Below are 25391 nucleotides of genomic sequence, written 5' to 3'. Positions count from 1 at the left end.
ACTCATTGTAAGGATATACCAAGAGAAATATTTGGTGAGGGGCTATACCCTTCCAGTACTGCCATCTATACATGAGGGTACATTAAAAAAGAGCCCCATCATTCCCTTTAGAAATAATTTACCAAAAAACCCTGTTACTTACGTGCTCTTTCATTTCAGTAGCTACTGTTCTTGACATCATGATACAGCAGATGAGCGTTACCAGTATGAAGTAAAGTGCATACATGAAGCGGGTGCTCGTAGATTGCTTTATCTTGGGGCAGCATTTGCAGCACAGGGAGCAAGCAGCAGTACCACAGCAACAGGCCAACTAGAAAGGCAGAAACAGACAATATTATTCATTCCGACAGCATCACCTCATTTTAACTGACTAATTTTGCTGGGGCTGCTGATAGTAACCGGAGGGGGATGTATTATCCTAGGTGTGATGGCCTGCTTGATTGCCAGTGAAGGGTAAAACCAAGATGAGCTCTAATAATTCCACAATTGAGAGTAGGAACAAAATGTACTTCTGACATCCTAAAAAATGTTTTCTGCATTCTTAGGCAGCTCCTGGTACCGGCTGCATCCTCCCACTTGATCCAGCAGTACAAATTCACTCCAGTGACAATGCCCTACCTCCCAAAACACACACACACACTCCCGCCACTGATAGAGGAAATAAATCAAAGGACCTGCACTAAACGGGAATCAACTCTATGGCAACTGTAACAAAAACAAAGACAAGATGGTTTAATTTGTGATCTGAACTGGAGATTAATTTTATCTTACAAAGACTGTGTATAACTGTACTGATTGACTCCAATTTCTCATTCAGTGTTTAAATCCTTTTATCAAAGGCATACTGTACTCTTCATTGACGTTAACTTGTTAAAGTTGCTCTCTCTTTATTCAGACCTGTTATTTGAGTACTTTCCTTTTTGCTATAAAAATATTCAGAAAGTTTTATAATTGTAAAGACTGAGTGAATTAGGGAAGTTTTGACCAGCAGGCAATCATTCATTCTCTGTGCTCAAAGCAAAACTAAAGCTAATGTTAAAAAAGTATGTAGTACACAGGTTAAGAAAAGAGTGTCTGTAATTCTGGATATAGTGCTTAGAATCTAAACCTTAGATTATCCACAAATACAAAGTTAAGTTTGTTTTTAAAGTCATAAGATAGATAGATAGATAGATATTGCACAATCAGCAATAACCCAATTTTAGGTGAACAACATTATGGCTACAGAAGGAAGCACTCAAATCATCAAATGCCAAAGTTAAAGTTGTTCAGACAGACATAGCCATGCCTCATTGTGTGTATGCATTTTAACAGTTTAAAGAATCACATACTACTTTTCTCTAGGAACACCACCTCATTCAGTGTGCAAGATAGAGAGTACCTCGTGACAGATGTAGCTATGACAGATGTAGCGTGACAGATGGTATAAGGCATGTGGCCACATGCCTTATACCATTCCCCCAAAGCCAACATTTGCACTGAATGATCAAGAACTTCTGCAGACCCCTGCCTCATTCACTATTCAACTTTTTCAATGAATGAAAGAGGTACTCAAAACAATTTCCTTCACTAAACACATTGCTTCATTCGTCATCTGACCCACACAGTGAATAAAGTAGAGGTCTCATAGTATGTGACCATGTAATTAAAGACTGTATAATATTGTATATGAACAAGGGGATCAAATTAAAATTGTGTGGGTAGCCCTAACTTTGGCACTTCAGACAAATACATTCAATCAAGTTACTCATTCAGCAGACAAACCTTGATACCTCAGAATTTACCAAAATGGATAAAGAAAGCCTTGGATTTTTTTCATTCAGTCAATATTAAGTTTGAGGCCATTTCTCTTAAGTATCCAGTAAAAGTATCCAAAAAAAAAAAAACCCACAAAAATCCAAACACCTGGGGATTAAAGCTATATTGAAGAATTAGGAATGTATGTAAATTTGGCATTCATGAGAGTGAAAGGGAACAGCATTGTTTGAACCAGGTGCTATGTAGTTCTGACAGTAAAATCTCACTCATGTCCAGAAACACGCCTGCTATTCCAGTGCTAGGCCCCTGGAGCATTATATTTAAAGCAATGAATACTTATAACACACTATTCATATAGATTATAATTACAGATTATATACTGGGTACCGGAAACTATTTTTCATTCCTTCTGAGGGTACAGTTGGCTATGTTCAGAAGAATATTTGGACACCCATCATATTCAGGGGATGTCATGTAACACATTCTAAACAACAATGGGAATTATAAAAAGCTGGTTAAGTTAAACAGCCACAGGTCAGAGTTTGACACTGATTAGGATTGTCTGTATTCCAGAAGGGCCCACAGTTTGCAAGGTGCTATCCACATATACACAATAAAAATCAGTCCCTGCCCCAGGAGGAAAAGATGCTGACACCAATATGTTGGCCACAGAAGTTTCACAGATTTGTATCTTGGAAGCCAGATTTCAAGTTCAGCACTAATTTGAACCCCTAACAAAGAATTAAAATTTTAACAAATGATCAATGCAATCTAAATTATGTACTCACTATCATGATATCAAGTATGTTCCATTCACCTCGCTTCCTGGTTTCTATTACTATAAGGCAGGGGTTCTCAAACTGTGAGTCAGGACACCATTTTAATGGGGTTGCCAGGGCTGGTGTTAGACTTGCTGGGGTCCAGGGCTGAAGCCAAAGCCCCACTGCTCGGGGTCAAAGCCAAAGCTGAAGCCCGAGCCCCGCCACTTGTGGCCGAAGCCCCAGGGCTCCAGCCCTGGGCAGAGGGGCTCAGGTTACAGGCCCCGTGTGCCTGGCGCTGATGCCGTCGGGCATTGGCCCCCACCCACCCAGGATAGTGGGGCTCAAGCTTTGGCTGTGTCTCCGTCCTGTCTGGGGTGGCAGGGCTTGGGTGGGCTCAGGCTTCAGTCCCTCTCGTGGGGTCATGTAATAATTTGTTATCAGAAAGGAGTCACTGTGCAATGAAGTTTGAGAACTGCAGCTATAGGGTCAAAAAATTCTCCACAGGACCTATTGCCTACTGTGGGGTAGCAGTGGATTCCATTAACATAGTAAAGACAAGAGACGAGAAGACGTCATGAAATGTTTTGTTTCTCCCCACCTTTTACACTAGTTAACTGCTTTAATTATAAAGCAATCACTGAAAATATAGTTACGGTTCAATTTATAAAGCAAGCAGGAATTTTAGTTTATTCATTATGGATTAATATTTTTCAGCAGAGTTCTAGTTTCCATGAGTTAGGCATTAGGCTAGAGTACATACATACATTCATACTGACACACTAATAAATCTTATGTCTGTACTCTATCTTCGGTTAGAATACCACAGAAAAGTCTGACAGCGATTACAAGCATTACACAAAAAACAAGGCCTTGGCTTTCTACAAATATTTATAACCATACCTCCATCTTTCAGACCATTATGTTGAGCAGTCAGGGCTTTAGTTAATACAGATGAAATCTGACAAAACATTAGAAGGAATCAGCACCCACTTTGCTCAGTGTATGTCCCAAGAGCTCACAAGGGGAACAGTTCTCACCAGAGAGGAACTCAAGTATTTTTGAAAATAGAAAAAAGAAAAGGAGTACTTGTGGCACCTTAAAGACTAACAAATGTATTTGAGAATGCATCCGATGAAGTGAGCTGTAGCTCACGAAAGCTTATGCTCAAATAAATTTGCTAATCTAAGGTGCCACAAGTACTCCTTTTCTTTTTGCGAATACAGACTAACAGCTGCTACTCTGAAACCTGAAAATAGAAAGTTCACTAAGATTGGCATTTTAATCCTTCTGCTGATGGCAGTTAGTTTGCTGGAGACACACATTTGTGACAGCAGTACTGAAACCTTATGGGAACTTTTCTACACTATTAAAAATATATATATAGAAAAATGATTAGCTAATTGATCTAACTACCATTTTTTCCTTGCATGGACACAGTGCAATACTAGTTACCTCCACTGAGCATGATGGGGCATACCCTGGACTCCTAACTCAGTCAAGGTAAATAGCATCACACTGCAAGACAATGATGGTTAGATCAAGGTTCGTTAACACACCCCATCTTAACCTTGACCCATTTTTCTAGTATATGCAAACCCAGTATAACTTTGTGAACTCCCTCCCTACTTCAACCTCAGAAAGAGATACACTACTTGATTTAAACAGGTTAATGGAACAGCATGAAAACCAATTTACCATGTTAGGCCCCAAACCAGTAAAGACTGACACACATGCTGAACTTTATGACAGCGAGTACACTGATGAAATCAGTGGAACTACTCATGATAGTAAAAGTTAAGCGTGTGTGTAAGTATTTGCAGGACTGGAGCCATACAACAGGCTCCTTCTCCCTGCTGTTTTCACAGGACCTCTCAATTTAGCAATATGTCTTTTGGTGGAAAAAGTGTCTCAGAAATGCCACAAAATATTCCATTTAACCATTATGAGAAATGCATCTGAGCAGGTGGTGAGCTTCAAGATTGCTGTGCAAAACAGTTTCTTTTGATACCTTCCTGCGCCGCTTCCTGCAGGCCCCAATGGCCTGGAGTGGCGAACTGTGGCAGGTGGGAGCTGAACTGTGGCAGGTGATCGGCTGAACCTGCTGACGCTGCAGGGAAACAAACTGGCCCGGCCCGCCAGGGGCTTTCCCTGGCGGGCCGCGGGCCAAAGGTTGCCAATCCCTGGTCTACATGCTGATTTTTTAACTGCAGTTAGTTGTAACAGCTGCTTTAGTCTTGAGTAAATAGACAGTACTGTACCCTTCTCCATGAATAGGTTGTCTTTAAAAGGAATTTTTTGCATTGAGTTCACCATGCCTTTAAAAAAAAATTTTTTAAAAAGCTAGTGTTAAAGCTTTCATACAAACTGACAAAAGCCAGGAAACCAAAAGTCCAGAGTAAAAGTTAACCCTTTCTCAACTTACGCTATTTATTTTCAGGTGTACTGTAAGTAACAGCCCAAATCAGTGAAAGTCTTCTAATTTAGGTTATTGTCAATATAGCTGGTCAAAAAGCATTTAGCAAAAAAATGCAAAGTTTATTTCCATTTTGCAGGGCTCAAAACGGTCCCCATTTTAAAATTTTTGCTATTTTCCGTCCATATTTTTTGTTTAGCATAAACGGTTTTCCTACTGAAATCAGTATTTTCATAAATGAAAAAATTTCAATAATGATTTCAAAAAAGATTTTGGGGGGGGGGGATCTATAAAATTTTAACAGTAAATAATGTTCCAGAAAACTGTGATATTGTCAAACATTTTCACAAAATTTTTTGGTTTTATGGAAAAACATTCGTGCTGAAACAAAAATGCAATGTGAAAAATTTTGACTGACTACTTATAAGCTTTTAGATTTATCTTGCTGCCACTTTCAGAGTGTGGACCACCTCACATATTTAAACATTATTTGTGCATGTGGAAGGTCTAATTTCTGAAAGCTTCAATATACTGACAACACTGATGTCACATCATAAAGTTAGTTGTCATACCAGACTATTGGTTCTAGATGGCTCTCTTCAAAATAATGTATTTAGATCAAGTTTTTCCAAAACAAATGGTGCTGTAAGCAATGTAATCCCTAACAATCTTTGATTCTTTTTCCAATGCATTCTTACACTTCAGTTTAACAACCTTCAGAATCTACCTACTAGTATTTTACATAGTAAAAACCTTTAGTTCTGTTGGAACAATAAAATGGCAGGGTACATCAATATGCTTGTGATTCAGTAGTTTTATTTTAAACAAAGGATGCCTAAATGCAACGAAGTGTGCAAGTTTCTGCTAAAACCCTTCTATATGCAAGGATTCCTTTTCAAGTAAAACTAGTTTTAATCTCAGCATCAAAACTGATTTACTGTGTTGCCTTGGGCAAATCATAAATATCATATTTTTGAAAATGTGCACGACGTGATGGTCCTAAATGCTACAGCTAAAAGAAGCGTAATTTAAGGACCACATTTTTGAGAGTCTGTGTCTAAATCCTCATATCTGTTTCCCCATCTATAAAATGAGGACAATATTTATCTACCATCCCAGGATGTTGAAAAGTAGGAGTTAACATTTGTACAGTGTTCTGATGGTATTACTACTTAAGAAACCATTAGCATGTCAAAATATGTTAAATTCTTGTGGTGCATGAGCCAAATGCAAATGCCATTAATTCTTCAGATATAAAATTAACCTGGAAATAATTTGAGAGTGTGATGGTCTTCAAATGGTTAATTACCATGTTAACCGCCTGTTTCAAAGGAGTCCTGAAATTTATAAAAGATTTGCTACCCCTATAGTATCTCAACCAGTAAATCACAATACTTTCCCTATGCTAATACATCTTGCAGTAGTGACCCAGCACATCTCCTCCCTCCTGATGGGAGAGTCTCTTCATTACTGAGACTCACCTAAGCCAGTACAAGTAAGGTTTGCACCTGCTTCCATTCCCATCAAAGGGTTTCCTTGCCTTTTAATTGTACTAGCCCTGTTCTTATAAAATACTTATTCTGAAACTGAGACAGAGTGGCTGTTCCAAAATTGGAATGTCATTAAGTAGCCACTTCAGAACAGGGTTGGGGAAGAAGTGTAAACAGATTAAACAATAAAGGAGTCTAAACTGCAAGACTAGAGAGCTATAGAAATGAAGAAGAATATCTTCTGATTAGCCACATATTTCTAGAAAAAGGATAATCTTGACATCTTTGTATTAAAGGGAAACCACTAACTTAAAAATATAAATATTGATTTTTTTAACCTATTATTGCTGCAAGTAGTTCCAAAGTCATGATAAATTGAAAGACTGAAGAAACTGGTTCTCTCTCTCTAGTTTGTTTATTCTGTGTATTTAACAGCACTATCTACTCCTGTGACAGATATTGTAATTAGGCTGTGATTTAGTCATGGAAGTCACGGAATCCAGCACCAGCTAGGAGCTGCAGAGTATCCCCAGAGCTCCCGGCCACCAGCGGAGGGGTGCCCTGGAGCTCCCAGCCTGCACGCAGCTGCCCAGGCTCCCCATTTAGTCATGGACATCTTTAGTAAAAGGCCAGGACAGGTCATGGGCTTCTGTTAATTTTTCAATATTGCCCATGACCTGTTCATGACTTTTACTAAAAATATCTATCTGTGACAAAATCTTAGCCTTAATTATAATCCCACACAATATCTTTGGGAACAGTATTATGTTAAGTTTCTGTAGCACTGTGGGCCAGGGATTGTATGCAATTCCAGATGGCAGGGATATCTCAGCTCCTCCAAGAACCAAAAAACAGCAGGGGTGATTAAACTAAAGTTATTCACCTTTAACACTGGTTCAAACTGGGCTGTCCAGAGACCCAAAGAAAAGGCTTTGGGCATAGAAAGTCTGAGTTTAAATGGACACTGGCTTTCTTTCTGATCAAGTACACAGACAGGATCTTCTGTCCAAGGGGGACCCAACCCTTGGCGGAAGAGTTGAAAAGACTAGGCCTACTCGGGCCCCATAAGACTGATGGGTGACTCCTGGTAAGCTTTTAACACATGAATAAGAATGTTTATTGTTTTTTATATGTTTTCCCCTTAAGAATACACGTCGTGGCTCAGAAGGGGCTGTGTGGTAACATGTGACTGTTGGCAATAGGGTCTGTCATAAATATAAAGGAAAGGGTAACCACTTTTCTGTATACAGTGCTGTAAAATCCCTCCTGGCCAGAGGCAACATCCTGTTACCTGTAAAGGGTTAAGCTCAGCTAACCTGGCTGGCACCTGACCCAAAGGGCCAATAAGAAGACAAGATACTTTCAAATCTTGTGGGGAGGGGGGGGGGGGGTGTTGTTTGTGCTCTTTGTTTACGGGGTTGTTCTCTCTTGGGACTGAGAGAGGCCAGACAGAAATCCATCTTCTCCAACCCATCCTAATCCAAGTCTCCAATATTGCAACCAGTATAGGTAAACCAGGCAAGGCGGATTAGTTTCTCTTTTGTTTTATGTGAATTTTCCCTGTGTTAAGAGGGAGGTTTATTCCTGTTTTCTGTAACTTTAAGGTTTTGCCAAGAGGAGGATCGTCTGTGTTTTGAATCTGAATACCCTGTAAAGCATTTTCCATCCTGATTTTACACAGATGATTTTTACCTCTCTTTTAATAAAATCCTTCTTTTAAGAACCTGACTGATTTTTCCATTGTTCCAAGATCCAGGGGTTTGGGTCTTTGATGATTTTGTAACCAATTGGTTAGGATATTCTTCTCAAGCCTTCCCAGGAAAGGGGGTGTGTAGGTCTTGGGGGGGATATTTTGGGGGAAGATGTCTCCAAGTGGTCTCTTTCCCTGTTCTTTGTTTAAAATGCTTGGTGGTTGCAGCATACTATTCAAGGACAAGGCAAAGTTGTATCTTGGGGAAGTTTTTAACCTAAGCTGGTAAGAATAAGCTTAGAAGGTCTTTCATGCGGATCCCCACAGCTGTACCCTAGAGTTCAGAGTGGGGAAGGAACCCTGACAGGGTCAGAGCCCTAAGAGAGACAGTGAAGAGCAGGCACCGGCCTTCAGGCAGACTGGCTTGCTAGGGATATTGCAGTGTAAGGTAGGAAGCTCTGCAGCCTTAAAAACCTCTGGTCAGAAGGGAGTGGGATAAAGGTCCCTGCCCACAGACATCTGGAAACCTGACTGGGCACTCCTGGAGTAGACTATAAATGCTGGAGGGGTAGGGGTAGAGATAGAGGTGCAGTTACCCTGAACCTGTGACAACTAGATTTTGCCATTTGCCCCCATATAAACTAGTTTAATCTCTTACTAACTATCCATACAACAACAAGGGAGGGAGAAAAGGACTGGAAAGCCACAAAAATCTGCCAGGTGAAGGAGGGGAGGTAAGCAGTGATGGAGGTGAAACTAATTTTCACTCCTTTTTAAAAACTAACTAATTCAGGCTGGCAGTCTCTCCAAGTGCAATACGGCTGCAGAACCAGCATTTCTTATATGGAGACGATCTCCAAAGGACAAGATCTCTTGAATTTTGTAGTAGTAGGGTTGCCAGCTCTGAAATGCAGAAAAACCAGCCACTGACCAACTCCCCAGGTCCCCACCAGCCTGACCCTCCTCTTCCCCTCCCATGCAGGCAGTAGCGCAGGTGGGCACTTGGGGGTGGTTCATGGCCTCTTTGCCTGTTACATTCCATGAACTTCTACACTCACCCCCCCTCCCAGAAGCCTCAGCCCTTGAGTAAGTCCCCATTACCATGCCATCCCAGGAGCCCATGCCTTCTCCACCATGGTCTCCACCACCTTCTCCCCCCCTGCTGGCGAGCCTCAAGTCCCTCATGCACTAAGAGTACCTGCCATGGGTTTGGCAGGTTGAGGGCCTGGCTTACAGAGTGGCACCTGGCTGCTGTGCCAGCCACAGTCCACTTCAAGCCATGTGACTTGTGCGTACTGGAAATTGTATGCTGCATGGCCGCCGCCAGGTGTGCATGCTGCAGTTTACAGAAGTAACACTGGTGCCATGACCAAAAAAAAAAAAAAAAAAAAAGGCAAAATTTCCACCGGCAACAGGCAAGGCACTATAAAAACTGGCCAGGTAGCAACCCTATGTAGTAAAAAGAGTTGCCAACATTCAAGGGCAAATTTGGGGAGGATCTTGTAAGACAACACAGGCAGCACAAGAATCCTGCCTGAGCTGCAAGGTTCTCCCCTCCAGCAGTAGAGGCCACTCTACCACTTATTCAGCAAACAACCATAGCAGCTGTCTGCATTATCACAAGGCACCCCAGTGGGCTCCAACAGTCCAGAGTTCTAGAGCAGACTCAGCATAACCCCTTTCCTGAGGTTGGCCTAATTCCCTCTGCCAACACAGTGCCAAAAGGAGGAGTCAATGGAGAAGGGCCCAGGGGAAACCCCCGCAAGCTGGAGCCTGCCAGACAACTGGGGCTGGAGGAAGTGGAGGGCTGCAGGAGCTTGCTGGTTGAGTTGGGAAGCCAGACAGTGGGGAGCCAGGAAAGCCAAAAGCTGTGGGGAGAAGAGGGGAGAGACTTGGAGCCCAGAAGAGCCAGAGCCTGCATTTTTGTGCACACATTTTGTATGTATCGAAGGTTGATTTTTCAACCTTTAACTGTCATCCACACATTGCAGGTAGGTAGGGGGGAAACTGAAAAGCCAATCCAAAAGCAAGATATATTGATTTTTAAAAAAAAACAGCACAAAAAACTTGATTTTGAGATTGATTCATTTTACTCTCAGAACTGAATATAGTATAAATCTGATATAGTATACCATACTCAGGTAGTACTGGGTATAGCATAAACCTGATATTCCATTAAGGACAGATTTTATTGCATTTTATCACAAGATACTATTGCTAAATACAGAGTGGTATTGATTGAGGAAGCAGCTTACATAATTTGACAGATAGACCTGTAAAGTTGGCTCACAATTTTAAATATCAATAATTACCTAAAAAGAAAAAAGGAGTACTTGTGGCATCTTATAGACTAACAAATTTATTTGAGCATAAGCTTTCGTGAGCTATAGCTCACTTCATCGGATGCATTCAGTGGAAAATACAGTGTGGAGATTTATATACATAGAGAACATGAAACAATGGCTGTTACCATACACACTGTAACCAGAGTGATCACTTAAGGTGAGCTATTACCAGCAGGAGAGTGGAGGAGGGGCGGGGGAGGAGGGGGGAAAAAGAACCTTTTGTAGTGATAATCAACGTGGGCCATTTCCAGCAGTTGACAAGAACATCTGAGGAACAGTGGGGGGTATAGACATGGGGAAATTACTTTGTGTAATGACCCATCCACTCCCAGTCTCTATTCAAGCCGAAGTCAGTTGTATCCAGTTTGCAAATTAATTCCAATTCAGCAGTCTCTCGTTGGAGTCTGTTTCTGAAGTTTTTTTGTTGACGTATTGCCACTTTTAGGTCTGTAATCGAGTGACCAGAGAAACTGACCACACCACACCCAGACCACACCACACGATCCATTGTGTACAGTGAAACTCTACGATACAGCTGCATTTGCTCCAACCCCTCAGACAGAGACAAACACCTACAAGATCTCTATCAAGCATTCTTACAACTACAATACCCACCTGCTGAAGTGAAGAAACAGATAGACAGAGCCAGAAGAGTACCCAGAAGTCACCTACTACAGGACAGGCCCAACAAAGAAAATAACAGAACGCTACTAGCCATCACCTTCAGCCCCCAACTAAAACCTCTCCAACACTTCATCAAGGATCTACAACCTATCCTGAAGGACGACCCATCACTCTCACAAATCTTGGGAGACAGGCCAGTCCTTGCCTACAGACAGCCCCCCAACCTGAAGCAAATACTCACCAGCAACCACACACCACACAACAGAACCACTAACCCAGGAACCTATCCTTGCAACAAAGCCCTTTGCCAACTGTGCCCACATATCTATTCAGGGGACACCATCACAGGGCCTAACAACATCAGCCACACTATCAGAGGCTCGTTCACCTGCATATCTACCAATGTGATATATGCCATCATGTGCCAGCAATGCCCCTCTGCCATGTACATTGGTCAAACTGGACAGTCTCTACATAAAAGAATAAATGGACACAAATCAGACGTCAAGAATTATAACATTCAAAAACCAGTTGGGGAACACTTCAATCTCTCTGGTCACTCGATTACAGACCTAAAAGTCACAATACTTCAAAAAAAAAAAACCACTTCAAAAACAGACTCCAACAAGAGACTGCTGAATTGGAATTAATTTGCAAACTGGATACAATTAACTTAGGCTTGAATGAAGACTGGGAGTGGATAGGTCATTACACAAAGTAAAACTATTTCCCCATGTTTATCCCCCCCCCTCCTCCTTCCACTCCCCACTGTTCCTCAGACATTCTTGTCAACTGCTGGAAATGGCCCACGTTGATCATCACTACAAAAGGTCCCCCTCCCCCCGCTCTCCTGCTAGTAATAGCTCACCTTAAGTGATCACTCTGGTTACAGTGTGTATGGTAACACCCATTGTTTCATGTTCTCTATGTATATAAATCTCCTCACTGTATTTTCCACTGAATGCATCCGATGAAGTGAGCTGTAGCTCACGAAAGCTTATGCTCTGATAAATTTGTTGGTCTAAGGTGCCACAAGTCCTCCTTTTCTTTTTGCGAATACAGACTAACACGGCTGCTACTCTGAAACCAATAATTACATAGGATCCAAATGGAAAATTCTGACAAGACATTGTATTATATTCTCACGAACTACCTAATCACTACATAATGTTTTTAGATTACAATATTTCATATTTAATTTGCATTCATTTAACAAACATATCAATTTTAAATCAAGATTTTCCACAAACAGCTGCTTTTCTTAAACATGAGCTCAACTTTACTCTCATGAGACAAACCACAGAAGAAAAGCCAAATGTAAAATCCTGTTTCCTGTAAATTTAAACAGATGTTTTATATAATCAAAAGCAACCCTCTACTGTGGAGGTCTTGTATAGACTATATCCTCCATTACATTCCAGGGGTGAGGAAGGGGGGAAATCTACTAAAAAGAACCAACAAAAATCTAAAAAACTAAAAGGAGACTTGACCCAAAAGTAAATAAATCAGACTTCATTCCTGTTATAAATGCATTACAAGAATGAGGGTTCCAATGTGTTCATTTTAAACAAGTTTGGAAATTTCCTGTTTTGAATCAGTTGTAGAGATTGTATTTTGTAAACTGAAGTATTTTCAAAGCGGGATTCCAGTATCCACTTGGCAAGGATATACGTCATGCAGCGTAGTTAATTAATACTAGATGTCTTACTGTTACTAGTTCTGAGTCAGAGTTAGAAATACTGTAGCATGGCTGTTAAAAGTTCGGCAGTGTGCCATTGTAATGGCTAACAGGATTTTTGTTCTGAGAAATCAGAACACAGTTATTTAGATAGGCATCACCAAGTGGATGTTTGACATGGCTTGGCCTTGAAACAAAGTAACATTAATTCATGTACTGTCCTAGGAGAATTTGTTCCCCATTCTTAAGGCCAACAAGTTATACAATAAAACTAACTACTTTGAAATTAAACCCAGTAATGTTTCCCATGACTAGCACAAAATTGATATCTGTGGTTCATATCAAAAAGGAATATGTCTCTCTAGCGCAAGAGGGTGGGTGTCAATATTCGAACAGAAATATAGAAAAGCAAACAGAAAGCCAAGAAAAACAAGAAGCACTTTTGCCTCTCACATCTACCTAACGGAGAGGTACTGTTAGTACATAGGCTTGTTTGTCAGCCTGAGATACAATTTTGGGTGTGACTTTTTGATATGCTTATATTGTATACTAATGTGTAAACGAAGGACAGAGATACTGTGTGTGTTGCTTCTGCCTGACCAGATAGGTTTGTTACCATAATGGGAAGAGATAAGGGATAGAACTAAAGTGTTACAGCGTATGGTGGGAGCATAATATACAAGCATACACGGAAAGGCTGCCTGGCTCCTCTCTCAAGCGAAGGTCAAGCAACCAGTTAGGAGGGGCAAGGAGGTTTGAGGGGGCCCAAGACACCCTAAAAGCCAAAGAAAGGCCTGGCCTTGGCCAGAACACAACCTCATTCCTTACCCCTCCCATGGGATACAAAAGAGGTGGTATGAAGACCACCCTGACTCACGACCCTCCAAAACGAAACTTGACCATAAGTTGTAAGGGGTGAGACTAAGCGCGTGCACTGCAGGTATATTTGGGCCTGCTAAGGACGTGGGAATGGGGAACGGGGACAAGGCAAGGCTCTGCAGCATCAGAGCTGGGAAGGGGGATATGGGTAAATGCTTTGCGACATCAGAGCTGGGAACAGAACACTAGGAAACAGACTCTGCCAGCATGTGGAGCTATGGATATGCTTGCTTTCAGCTAACCCCAATAAACATTGCATTGCCTGCACGTTGGAATTCTGGTCTTCTGCTTTCCGTCTGTGTGACGAGAACCACGGGAGGGGGTGAAGGGAAAGCCCTCTAACATGCCTTCAGCCCGAGTTCTTTATGCAGACATGCCTTCACCATGCTGAAGGCAGAGTTAGCTTATACATTTGGGAATAAAAAGGAAATTACAGTCAATAGTAAAGGATAAAAAATAATAGATAAAATAGCGCCAATAGCTGAAGAGTAGCTGACTGATGAATGTAACTTATTGCTTCGGCACAAATTGGTGGAAGGAGAGAAGGTCTTGCCTCTCCTTGATGATTGATATAGTACATGCAGCAGGCCACGTAGTCTATCATGATCTTGATGGATGTACCCTTGATTAATGGAAAGAAGTGGATACAGGCTTTCCTGACAGTTCTCACTTCAAGGAGGCTGATGTGCAGAAGAGACTCCTGAAGCATCCATTTGCCCTGAAAGGCGTGTCCCCCAGGCACACTCCCCCATCCCAAGAGGGATGTAACCGATGTTATGGTAATAGTGGGAGGAGGTTGGGTGAAAGGAACTTCTATACAGACCTTGAATGGGTCCTTTTGCCAATTGAGTGAGCTCAATACTTGGCGAGGGACAGATATTAGCTTGCCTAGGCTGTGCCTTTTTGGAATACAGAATGTTCTGAACCATCCTAAAAAGTAGTGAAGGTGTAACCTGATGCATTGTGTCACACAGGTGCAGGCTGCCATAGGACCCAGCAATTGGAAACCATTTTTTGACAACATCTGGGGGCTTATCAGTATTGTTAAAGTCATACACCGTTCCATGGGAAGGTAAGCTCTGGCTGTTAAGGCATTCAGAGAAGCCCCTTTGAAGCTTATTTGTTCTGAGGTCAAAATGGACTTCTTGATGTTGAGTTGAAATCCTAGCCTACAGGACAGGGACACAGTCATCTTTACTGCAGAGAAAACTTCGTTGTACAACCAGCCCTTCCAATTGTCAAGGTTAGGAAAGATGATTATTCCCAGTCAACATAGGTGAGTATCTACCACCACCATGACCTTTGAGAATACCCTTGGGGGCAAAGGAAAGCACTCAATATTGGATGGGATCCTGACTGTAAAATGGAGAAATCTCTTGTGAGAGGGATGAAGGGCAACATGAAAATATACAACCTGAAAGTCAAGAGCCACAAACCAATCTTTGAAATCTAATGACGGAATTATAGATGCGAGAGTCACCATCCTGAATTTCTATGATTTCACAAAGGCATTTAAGAGCCTGCCCTCGAATATCAGTCTCTATCCCCCATTCATTTTTGGAACCAGAAAGTAGTTAGAAGAGAAACCCTTCCACCTGTGCTGGATTGGAACTAGTTCTATGGCTCTTACACATAGGACAGAGATAACTTCCTGTCTCTGTAATGGTTCATGAGATGGGCCCCAGAAAAGGGTCGGGAAGGGGAGTGGAATCAGGAGGAAGGAGAGCGGTAAAATGGGTGGAGCAACCCAATATTATATCCTTGAAACCCCAATTTGTCAGAAGTAATCTGTTCCTAGACAGGTCAAAAATGGAAAATCCAATTGCCAAAAGATGGGAGATGGGTAGGGTGGTGCAGCTGCAGATTCTCAAAGTGAGGATGTTCCTGGCCCTTGGCCAGACCACCAGAATTAGCTGAGGATGACAGTTGGGCAAAGGTAACAGCAGTGGTAGGAAGAAGAAAAGGAGTACTTGTGGCACCTTAGAGAGACTAACAAATGTATTTGAGCATAAGCTTTCGTAAGCTACAGCTCTCTTTTTGATACGTTGGTCTCTTTCTAGTTGACTCTATGGATCTACGATAGTTAGAAATTGGACCAGTCAGAGATCCGAGTGTGGCCCTTGAGTCTTTTAGGGTATATACGGATTTGTCTGTGGACTCTGAAAAAAGTTGGAGTCCATCAAAGGGGAGGCCTCCCACAGTATTTTGGGCCTCCCTAGGAAAACCAGACAGCTGCAGCTAAGACACTTGATGCATGACAACAGCAGTGGAGATGGATCAAGCTGCAGCACTGGCTGCCTCTAGGGAGGCTTGCTATGTTATCCTCACTAAGAGCTGACCTTCACCCATAATGGCTCTGAACTGTTTTCAGTGTTCCTCAGGGAGACAAGTGTTTAATTTACTATAATTGGTGTCATATTTTGCCATCAGAGCTTGGTAACTTGTGATCCTGAATTACAGGATTGCAGAAGAGTAGCTCTTGCGACACAATATAGTAAGTTGTTTTTGGTCTTTACCATAAGGCACAGACTTTGTATGATGCTGTCTGGCATGTTCATTGACTACATCCATAACTAAAGAATTTGGTGGTGGGTGGGAGAAGAACTCAGGATGTGTGTCTGCACTTTATATATAGGCGATGCCATGGCAGGGGTGTGCCAGTTTAATGTTAGCAGGTTTTTAAAGAGCCTAACTGACAGGTGATGCAATTCATGCAGCGAATTAGACATCTTACATTCGACAAAGTTTATGTTGTGACTCTTGGATCTCTTCTAAAGAAATTTGGAGCAAATCAGCAATGTTTCATCAGCATGTGAAACTGTTTAAAAACATCAGCCAAAGAAGATGGTAGAGGCATTATCTGGCAATATGTGTAGGGATATTTTGCTCCTCAAAAGTTTCTTCCTGAGGCTAAGGCTGCTGAGGAGGAAGAGAGGGAATAGGAGAATGTCTTTGTCTATGCTCCCCATGGGAGTAGCTAGGAGCTCTTGAGAACAGCTAGCAACAGAGTCCATGTTCCAAATATGGCCACTGATGTGGACCATAAGGTAGAGGAGGGGGCATTCAGGATTGATCATACCAATGAGGAGGGCCCCGAAAGTTATTTCTCCCAAGCCACGTCCCTCTCAGGGTAGGTGACCAAGGAGATGTCCTCACCACGATAAGATGGGAGATCCTTGAATAGAGATGCGGGAATCCCAGGAATCATCTTGAACATAGTCCAACAGTGTGGCAGACAATGAGGGTAAAGTAGTTGTCTACCCTATGCAGCAGTTAACGGACAGGTAAGAGGCAACAGGGAAAGAGATGGTCTCAGCAATCCAGTAGATCTTGGTACTCACAAGCACTTTGTATCCATTAGCAATGGAAACTCTGCTTCTTCAGAAACAAAAAGATCCCTGGAGTATCTTAATTTTTGCGGTACTGAATGTATCTGAGCCAAAGTCGACTGAGGCTCCATAAGCGTCGGGGTCAGTACCAATATTGTTGATTGTTTCACCGGTTTCTGTAAGTGTAAGGGCACTTATTCCTTCAGAGGCACGTGTCTAACAGTCAATGTCAGTACCAGAGATGTTGACAACTTCTGGCACACTGATATACCAGACTGGGATACCAGTTTGGATACTGAGGTGGATGTTACTAGCCTCCAGGCATCAGAATGCTTGGGGTCTGCAAAGGGTACCAGTTTCCAAGAAGCAGAGTTCTTGGATCCATCAGTACCAAGGACATCTTCAGTATTGAAACATGCTTGTACAGCGGCTCTTAGAGGAACTCAAAGTCTTTGATAAGTTCCTTGTAGCAGGACCACTTGGAGCCTCAAAGGTACCTATTCTGGGAACTGAGGGCTCCTGGGGTGACCAAGATTTCATCGAAGAAGGCTCTCTGGTGGGAGACTCAGAACTTCTCTTCCTTGGAGCCTTGTCAGTACTTTCACCCTTATCTCACAAAGATCTCAGTGACTGGGATACAAAGGTCAACGGGGCAGTAAATGCAGCATATGGCTGATTTTCTGAGCCGGGTCTGAAGCTGGTCTGAGGGCTTGCTCCATCATGTGGAGCCAAAATTTAATTTCTCTGTTCTTTCTGGAACTGCTCTTAAAAGAAGTACAGATCTTACCCTTGAATGGTATTTGGATGTCCCCTAAACAGAGGCACCAAGAATGACCATCGCTAACCAAGATGGTCTAACAGCAGGAAAGGCAGCGCATGAAGCTTGGCATAACCCAGCATAACAAGCAATGACAACACCAGAAGGCCCCTCAAGAAAAAAAGGCAGGCGAAAGGCGTTGGGTTTGACAGAAAAACAATGGTAAAAAAGGGGGTCTATCCAACAAACTAAAACTACACTAAGCGACAGTAAAGGCAAGCTTCAGGAAAAACTGGAAGCAGGCATGCTAAAGGCACCATCCCAGGCTGTCTGGTGGCTGAGAAGGAACTGAGGGCAGTTCACTCACACATCTCTATATATCCTCAGTACAGGCAGGGCCCTACTACTGAAAATCTCTGATCAAAAGTGGAGCACCCATAAGAACACTACTTGAAGAACTGTTTTCCCTAGAAATCAGCCATTACCAATTGGGAGATGACCCCAGAACACTCCAAGCAAACAGTCTCACCTTGTGTTCTTCAGTGTGGAACACTGTTTTCTATGCTCAAGCCACGCACACATTAATATTGAACACAATCAGTCCTGTAGGATCATCACAAGAACTTTGAAACTGACTCCCACACTGTCAGTATGCTGCCTCATGGGGATTGCATCACCATCAGCAAGGAAGGATGCATGCCAAAGAAAGGAGACAAAAACAACTGAATACTCTGAGACACCCACTGCATGGACACTTCCACCACCTGAGAGATGGAAGTCCAGAAAGAGCTTTGCCTCTGAAAATTCCTTACCCCAAAATACCATTATGGAAGGCTGAAGACTAACAAAATGGAAAAAATGCTGATGATTGTCGAGAACCTGGCTCCTTCAGAACTCCTCCACTCAGGCACTGACCTTAAACAAAAACATTCGTAAACTCTAAATCAACTAAGAGCATGGGGGGCAAAAACTGGTGATATGACCAAGTGGAAGTTGAAGAATGTCTAGGCTTTCCACATTCACATTTGGGGCCAAATACTGCCTGATGCAATGCCCTCTGTCAACATCTTGCACTTTGAGGAACTATTTGAGAAAAGTGATAACACCAGGTCTTGGTTGCAGTTTTGGAGCAATAAGCTATGATGCTGATGGTCAATAGAAAGAGGTTCTTTCTAATCCAAATTTTCTGCTGGTTTTACAGACAGTTAAACAACTTCAGAAAGACAGTAAGGAAGCAGGCTTTTTTAAATATATACATGTATATACAGAGCCCTACCAAATTCATGGTCCATTTTGGTCAATTTCAGCCATAGGATTTTAAAAATTGTAAATTTCATGATTTCAGCTATTTAAATCTGAAAATTTCACAATGTTGTAATTGTAGAGGTCCTGGCCAAAAAGAAGTTGTGTGTGTGTGTGTGTGTGTGTGTGTGTGTGTGTGTGTGTGTGTGTGTGTGTGTGTAGGGGGGATGGGTCGCAAGGTTATTGTAGGAGGGGCTGCAGTACTGCGTCTTCAGAGCTGGGCAGCAGCAATGCAGAAGTAAGGACGGTATGGTATGATATAGCCACCCTTACTTCTGCGCTGCTGCTGGCGTGGCGCTGTCTACAGAGCTGGGTGCCCGGCCACTAGCCACCGTTCTCCAGCCACCTAGCTCTGAAGGCAGTGCAGAAGTAAGGGTGGCAATACTGCAAACCCCTAAAATAACCTTGTGATCCCCCCCGCAACTCCCTTTTGGGTCAGGGCCCCCAATTTGCAAAACACTGGTCTCCCCCATGAAATCAGTACAGTATAGGATAAAAGCACACAAAAGACCAGATTTCGCAGTCTGTGATGTATTTTTCATGGCCATTAATTTGGTAGGGCCCTACTAATAGGACCATTTCTCTCCATTCAAAGAAGTTACAATTAGCAACATGGAAACAGTATTTAAGTTACCATCCTAACCTAGTAAATCTAACCACGCTACCACTAGCAATATCAATAGTGGCTTTAAGAAGACTGACATTTAGTCTTTAGAGCCAGTCAGGAACCATACATGTCTCACACTATTGGTTACTATCCCACCATTAGAGCTGCAAGGATGGACACGCTAGTGCAGACAAGATGCCAGCAGGCACCAGTTTTAGCCACCATATAGGGTAGCCCTACTCTGAGCATGGTGAGCTGACAGCAGATAGAACGCTGTGAGCTGGTCTACTGTGGCACCCCCACCACTCCCACTGCTGTAAAGACAGTCCTCCAGGCTCACCAGCCTGGTGTACTTAAACTATCTCCACCCTTTGAAACAAAGATTTTAAGATCTGTAAACTTTTGTAGTATGAAGACAAGATATGTATGAAAAAGCATCAGTGAGAACGGCAGCTTGGGGAAATCCAGTTCAGTCACCACCTTTATCCCTCTACACCCCTACAGGGATCCACAGCAGTTATAATAGTTGCAAACTGGAATCCGCTCACAGTCACTACACTACTGCATCAGTTTTTGTTTTTAAGACTATGGAGAGCTGACTGGAGTCCTTGTAAGCACCAAAATAGGAGACTTTGCATGCTCTACAAAATGAGACGCTACACTGTTTTAAACCTTGATCCTATTATGGTTCCCCATCCCAGGGGCGAGAGACTCACTGCAGGTACATAATATGAGTGCCTTGAGAAGACAGGAACTGTAAGGGAAAGGAGAGAAATACAAGGGACTAAGGAGTTCCTCAATGCAATAACTTTCTTGCCAATCAGTATTTAAGGGACAAACATGGCTGGCCTAAAAAAATGTCTTACCTTAAATACTGTCCCATAATGAAAGTTTACTTTCAGGATTCTAGGAGCATCTCTCATCCCTTCCCAACAAATCCATTGTGTTCTCATAAGACACACACTTCGCTTGTTGGACCTTGTGCACATTACACATTTTTGCACAGGTATAGCTACACTGGTACAAAATCCCAGAGTAAATGCACTGAACTAGTGTGACTTACTTCAGTTTCCAACTCGATAAAGTCACAACTGGTGCAACCCCAACTTTACACTGGTCAATCCCTAACATAGACAAACCCTTTGACCCACAACAAACAAAATGAGGGGGACAAACCATTGCATGCTTGTTTATTTTTAGAATGCAGCATAGATTCTAGTTTTAAAAGGCCAATTTACACCATTTATTCCTATCTCCCTATCAGTGCAGTATGTGTTATTTTACACTCACTACTCAGTCTACTTTTAAGTGTGCCAAGTGATGCTGCTTCTGCTACTTCCCTTGGGAGATTACTCCACAGGCTATAGATCTGCCAGGAATCTTTTCCTGATGTTCAGTCCAAGTTTTCCATTTCTGAATTTACATACCATTACTCCTAGCTATAGCTTCTTGTATTTAAGTTCTAAGCCATACCATTCCATCAATATAAATGTTTTGCATTCAACAGATAGAGAAGGTGATGCTATTATCTCTGATAGAAATGACACTGGAAGGCAGAATGCAATTACACAGTTGCAGTTTAGTCAGGGACACCAGCCATCTGCACCCATGGAAAAAAAAAGGATTTTTAATAATTAAAAATTGCCGAGTATGGTGACAGTTTTACACAGTACTCTGTAAACAGAGACACCCTTATTAAAACATACATCCATACACATTTTACAACTATGCTAATAAGGAGTTTTAACACTGAACAAGATAGGACAAGTTTGACGAGCTAGCAGAAATTTCAGAGAACAAATGCTGAGAATGTTTTTTGATAGCTAACAAGTCATAAATGCAAGATTTTCCAACTGCACTAAAAGGAGTGAAGAAATCCAATTTAAAAATCTTCTTGAGTTAAAGGCAAAAGCAACCATGACTGTACTATGTTTTGTATATTATTTTCTAAAAGGTCAAAAAGGTACTGAAAGTATTTTAAAAATTATTTAACACACCACAAGACATATCCCTTGAGAATCAGTTTGCCTCTTCATATTTTATAGAAAGTAGCTTGAACACCAGAACCATAGCACTGCTCAGACTGAAAGCGTTGAATGCATTTCCTCAGGGGTGACAGTAAATTTTACTTTTCGTGGGGATTTCTCTTTGTCTCTCCAGTGTGGAGGAAAATTTTCCACAGATATCTCATTTCATTCTCTAAATGCAGAACTGACTGGGTGTGTGTGTGTGTGTGGGGGGGGGGGGGGGCAGAGTTTCCAAACTCCCACCTAATGGCATAAAAGCCACAACGAGAAACTAAAGGGGCTGTCCGTTCACATGCCCATATTACACATATATTAGTATTTTGGCTTTTTAACCACTGTTTTAAAATATGGGGTTTCTTAGCAAGCCAGATTAACACCATCAGACAGCGTATTTGTAATTCAAGCATACTAAGTGATCAGACAAAGGTGCATTCTACAGCAAATATGGCAAGACACCAGCTGTAGCACCCCCCACCAGATCTCTCTCAACTGTTACCTTGCCCTGGGGTGCTGCAGCAAGCTGGCTTCCCTCAAAGCCCCAGGCTGCCCATGCAGAAAAGCACCAGTCTCAGCACTCAGTCTGGGTTTAGAGAGCAGCAAATCCAGTCTGGGTTTCAGAAACAGCTCATTTAATCTCATTCCACTGAACTGACTGCCCAATACTCAGCAAACAGGAGCAAGTGGCTATTTAATTGCAGGTTCCTCTATGACCTCTTAAAGGAGAGCCCATGCTCTCCCTACTTGAGCATCTGCTGATTGCTGGTGCCCCACTTAGAGACACAAGGCTGGTGAGGTAGTATTTTGCATTGGACCAACTTCTGTTGTCATTTGAACAAAGTTACCCCCATCCACAAACAACTTCACTGACTTCTTATTTATTTCAGCCAGCTAAAACTACCCTCCTTGTTTTCAAAACCCTCGGTGGATTTGACCTGGGCTTTGTTTTCACTGCTAAAAAAGGCGTGGTTTACCACTGGTTAATTAGTGCTCATTTAGTTAGCTATTGTGCTGTAAAATCCTAGTGGAGACAAGGCACCACACCTAGAGCATAGTGCTGACCTTGCAGTAAAAAACACAGGTGCCATTGGGCAGGTCTACACTTAAAAAGGTGCAGCTGCGCAGCTATAGTGTTTCATTATGTCCATACCTATGTCCCCTCGAGTAACCATAGCACTGTCTACGCAGGGAGCTAGGTCAGTATAAATACATCTCTCAGGGGTGGGGACTTTTCCCCATCTTCTGGGCCGTGAAGACATAGCCTAGCTGGCCAACTTCACTTACTTTGGGCCATATTCTGATTTCAGTCACGGTGGCATAACTGTAGAACTCCTCCCCCTAAAACTAGGAATTACTCCTGATTTACACCTGTGTAACAGATCAGAATCCAGCCCATGCGTACCTCTCCCCTCTTGCTTGGTCATTTAGGCACCACGGTGCTGCAGCCTTACCAGAGTTAAGGTGCAAACGTCACAAGGGTGTGTGCATGCTAGGGACACTTGAACCAGCGTAACAACATCAACATAGCTTTCAGAGTAGCAGCCGTGTTAGTCTGTATTAGCAAAAAGAAAAGGCGGACTTGTGGCACCTTAGAGACTAACAAATGCATTTAAGCATAAGCTTTCCTGATCACATCGGATGAAGTGAGCTGTAGCTCATGAAAGCTTATGCTCAAATACATTTGTTAGTCTCTAAGATGCCACAAGTCCTCCTTTTCTTTTAACATCAACATAGTTCCTTCTGTTGAGGCTAAGCCCTGAGGCCACCACAGGAGTGGCACCTGTACGCCCTGCTCTGCACCGGCGCTCCCTCGGGGGCTACCCCTGGGGATCGGCACCAATGTAGCTACTCCGCTGCAAGTTTCCCTCCCGCGGCCAGACCCGTAGAGCCTGCACCCAGGCTCCCGGTCGGAGCCCCCCCAGCATTGCCAGGACCCTCTCCGCAGCAAACCCCCGCCCAGCGCTAGCGTGTTGGGGGCCCTAAGCAAGAATATCCCGCCCCCTTCCCCCCCACGAAAACAGGCACGGTCTTATAATAAAAAGCGAATGGGGGCCCCCTGGGGCCTTAAGCAATAGCTTAGGCTGCTTATGCCTAGCCCCGGTTCTGCCCCCGCCCTGCAAGCCCAGGTCAGCCCCGCTTCCCTGCGAGTCGCCAGCCCGGCGGGGCCGCCCCTGCTGCCCTAGGAGCTGGGGGGCGGGGTTCGTCCGAAGCCAGGCGGAACTCAGGGCTGATTCCCTCGGAGCGCGGAGCCACCCGGCAGCGGGGCCGACAACCAGCGAGCGCTGCCCGCCCGACCCAGGCAGCCCCCAGGGGGCAGCGAGCCACGCGGACCCGCCCAGGCGCCCCGGGAAGCGGACTCGCCCCGGCCGGCGCTCACCTGGCCCGCGCAGCACGGCGCGGACATCCCCGCTCCAGGCGGCGGGGCTCGGCTCCCAGCAGCGTCCGCAGCCAGCGAGCAGGGGGCGCCGCCTCACCCGACCCCGGCGAGGCTCAGCGGCAGCCGCCCCATGCGGAAGCGGCCAGCCCGGGAGACAGCTCTAGGTGCCCCCGCGCCTTGGCTCGGCGAGCAGGACACAAGCGCCCAGCTCGCTCCAGGCAGCCGGACAGGGCTTTAGCCCAGCCCAGCCCCTCGTGCAGAGCTTCCGCTGTCGTCAGGTTGGCTGCGCGGCACGGCCCTCATTGGCTTTCTGCCGCAGGGAGCGTCTCCAGCGGTTGACAAGAACTGGGCGGAGGGGGGGGATAAACAAGGGGAAATAGTCAAATTGCCAACTGCTGGAAATGTCCCACCTTGATTATCACTACAAAAGGTGCCCCCCCATCCCCCTGCTGGCAATTGCTCACCTTTCCTGATCACTCTTGTTACAGTCTGTATGGTAACACCCATTGTTTCATGTTCTCTGTGTATATAAATCTCCCCACTGTATTTTCCACTGCATGCATCGGATGACCTGAGCTGTAGCTCACGAAAGCTTATGCTCAAATAAATTGGTTAGTATCTAAGGTGCCACAAGTCCTCCTTTTCCTTTTGTGGATACAGACTAACACAGCTGTTACTCTGAAACCGCTCAGAGGAGAATGCGTGTGTGGCTAAAACAAACGATCAGGGTTCAAAATAGCCAATTCTAGTCCCTGGCCTTGGTGGGCTGCGTCTAGGCTGTGGGGGTTATGCCAGGAGAGCTACAGCGCTATACCTATACCGCTATTGTCAGTCTACACCGGCACCGCTTTAACGTGCCTTGTGTGGTCGCGGCGCAGCAACCACCTCCAGGAGGGGCGCAGCGCCCAGCGCTGGTGCGCGGTCTACACTGGCGCTTTACAGTGCTGAAATTTGCTGCGCTCAGAGGGGTGTTCTTTCACACCCCTGAGCCAGAAAGTTGCAGTGCTGTAAATTGCCAGTGTAGACAAGCTGTCATGTAGATCTTAGTGTGTCCCTGGGCGCCAAACCAGCAGACCATGGTTCTTTGCACTTTAATAATAATAAAACACAGAGCTGTAACTAGGCATTTTAGCACCCAGCGAGAGCAAGCATCTTTGTACCCCCTAACATTTTTTGGGTCATTTTTCCACCCAGAAGTGTTATGTGGCCCCCCCAGATGTTTTGGTTGCACCCCCCCACACCCCAAATCAGACAGGCTGGGTGGTCTGCTAAGGTGAGTCGGGGTGGAGGTGGTGCTCCTCCACTCCCCAGCACCACCACACCGGACTGGCCCTAGCAAGGAGGTCTTTATGTTGCC

General features: G+C 43.8%; 1 protein-coding gene across 1 annotated transcript in view; it reads right to left on the bottom strand.

The window, feature by feature from the left end:
* The window catches only part of SERINC5 (serine incorporator 5), a 61886-nt gene extending 37591 nt beyond the window's left edge, over window positions 1-24295 (bottom strand). The window contains exons 1-2 of the mRNA XM_074952666.1: window positions 24035-24295; window positions 143-310 (exon numbers count right to left, since the gene is read on the bottom strand). Of these exons, the coding sequence (XP_074808767.1) occupies window positions 143-310; window positions 24035-24061 (195 nt within the window). The 5' untranslated portion in view covers window positions 24062-24295. The remainder of the gene's footprint in view (window positions 1-142; window positions 311-24034) is intronic.
* Window positions 24296-25391: the final 1096 nt, after the last annotated feature.

This window comes from Natator depressus, chromosome 5 (genome assembly GCF_965152275.1).
Source record: "Natator depressus isolate rNatDep1 chromosome 5, rNatDep2.hap1, whole genome shotgun sequence".
NCBI classification, from domain to species: Eukaryota; Metazoa; Chordata; order Testudines; family Cheloniidae; genus Natator; species Natator depressus.
Note: the sequence above shows the minus strand (reverse complement) of the source record. Positions and strands in the feature narration are given on the sequence as shown.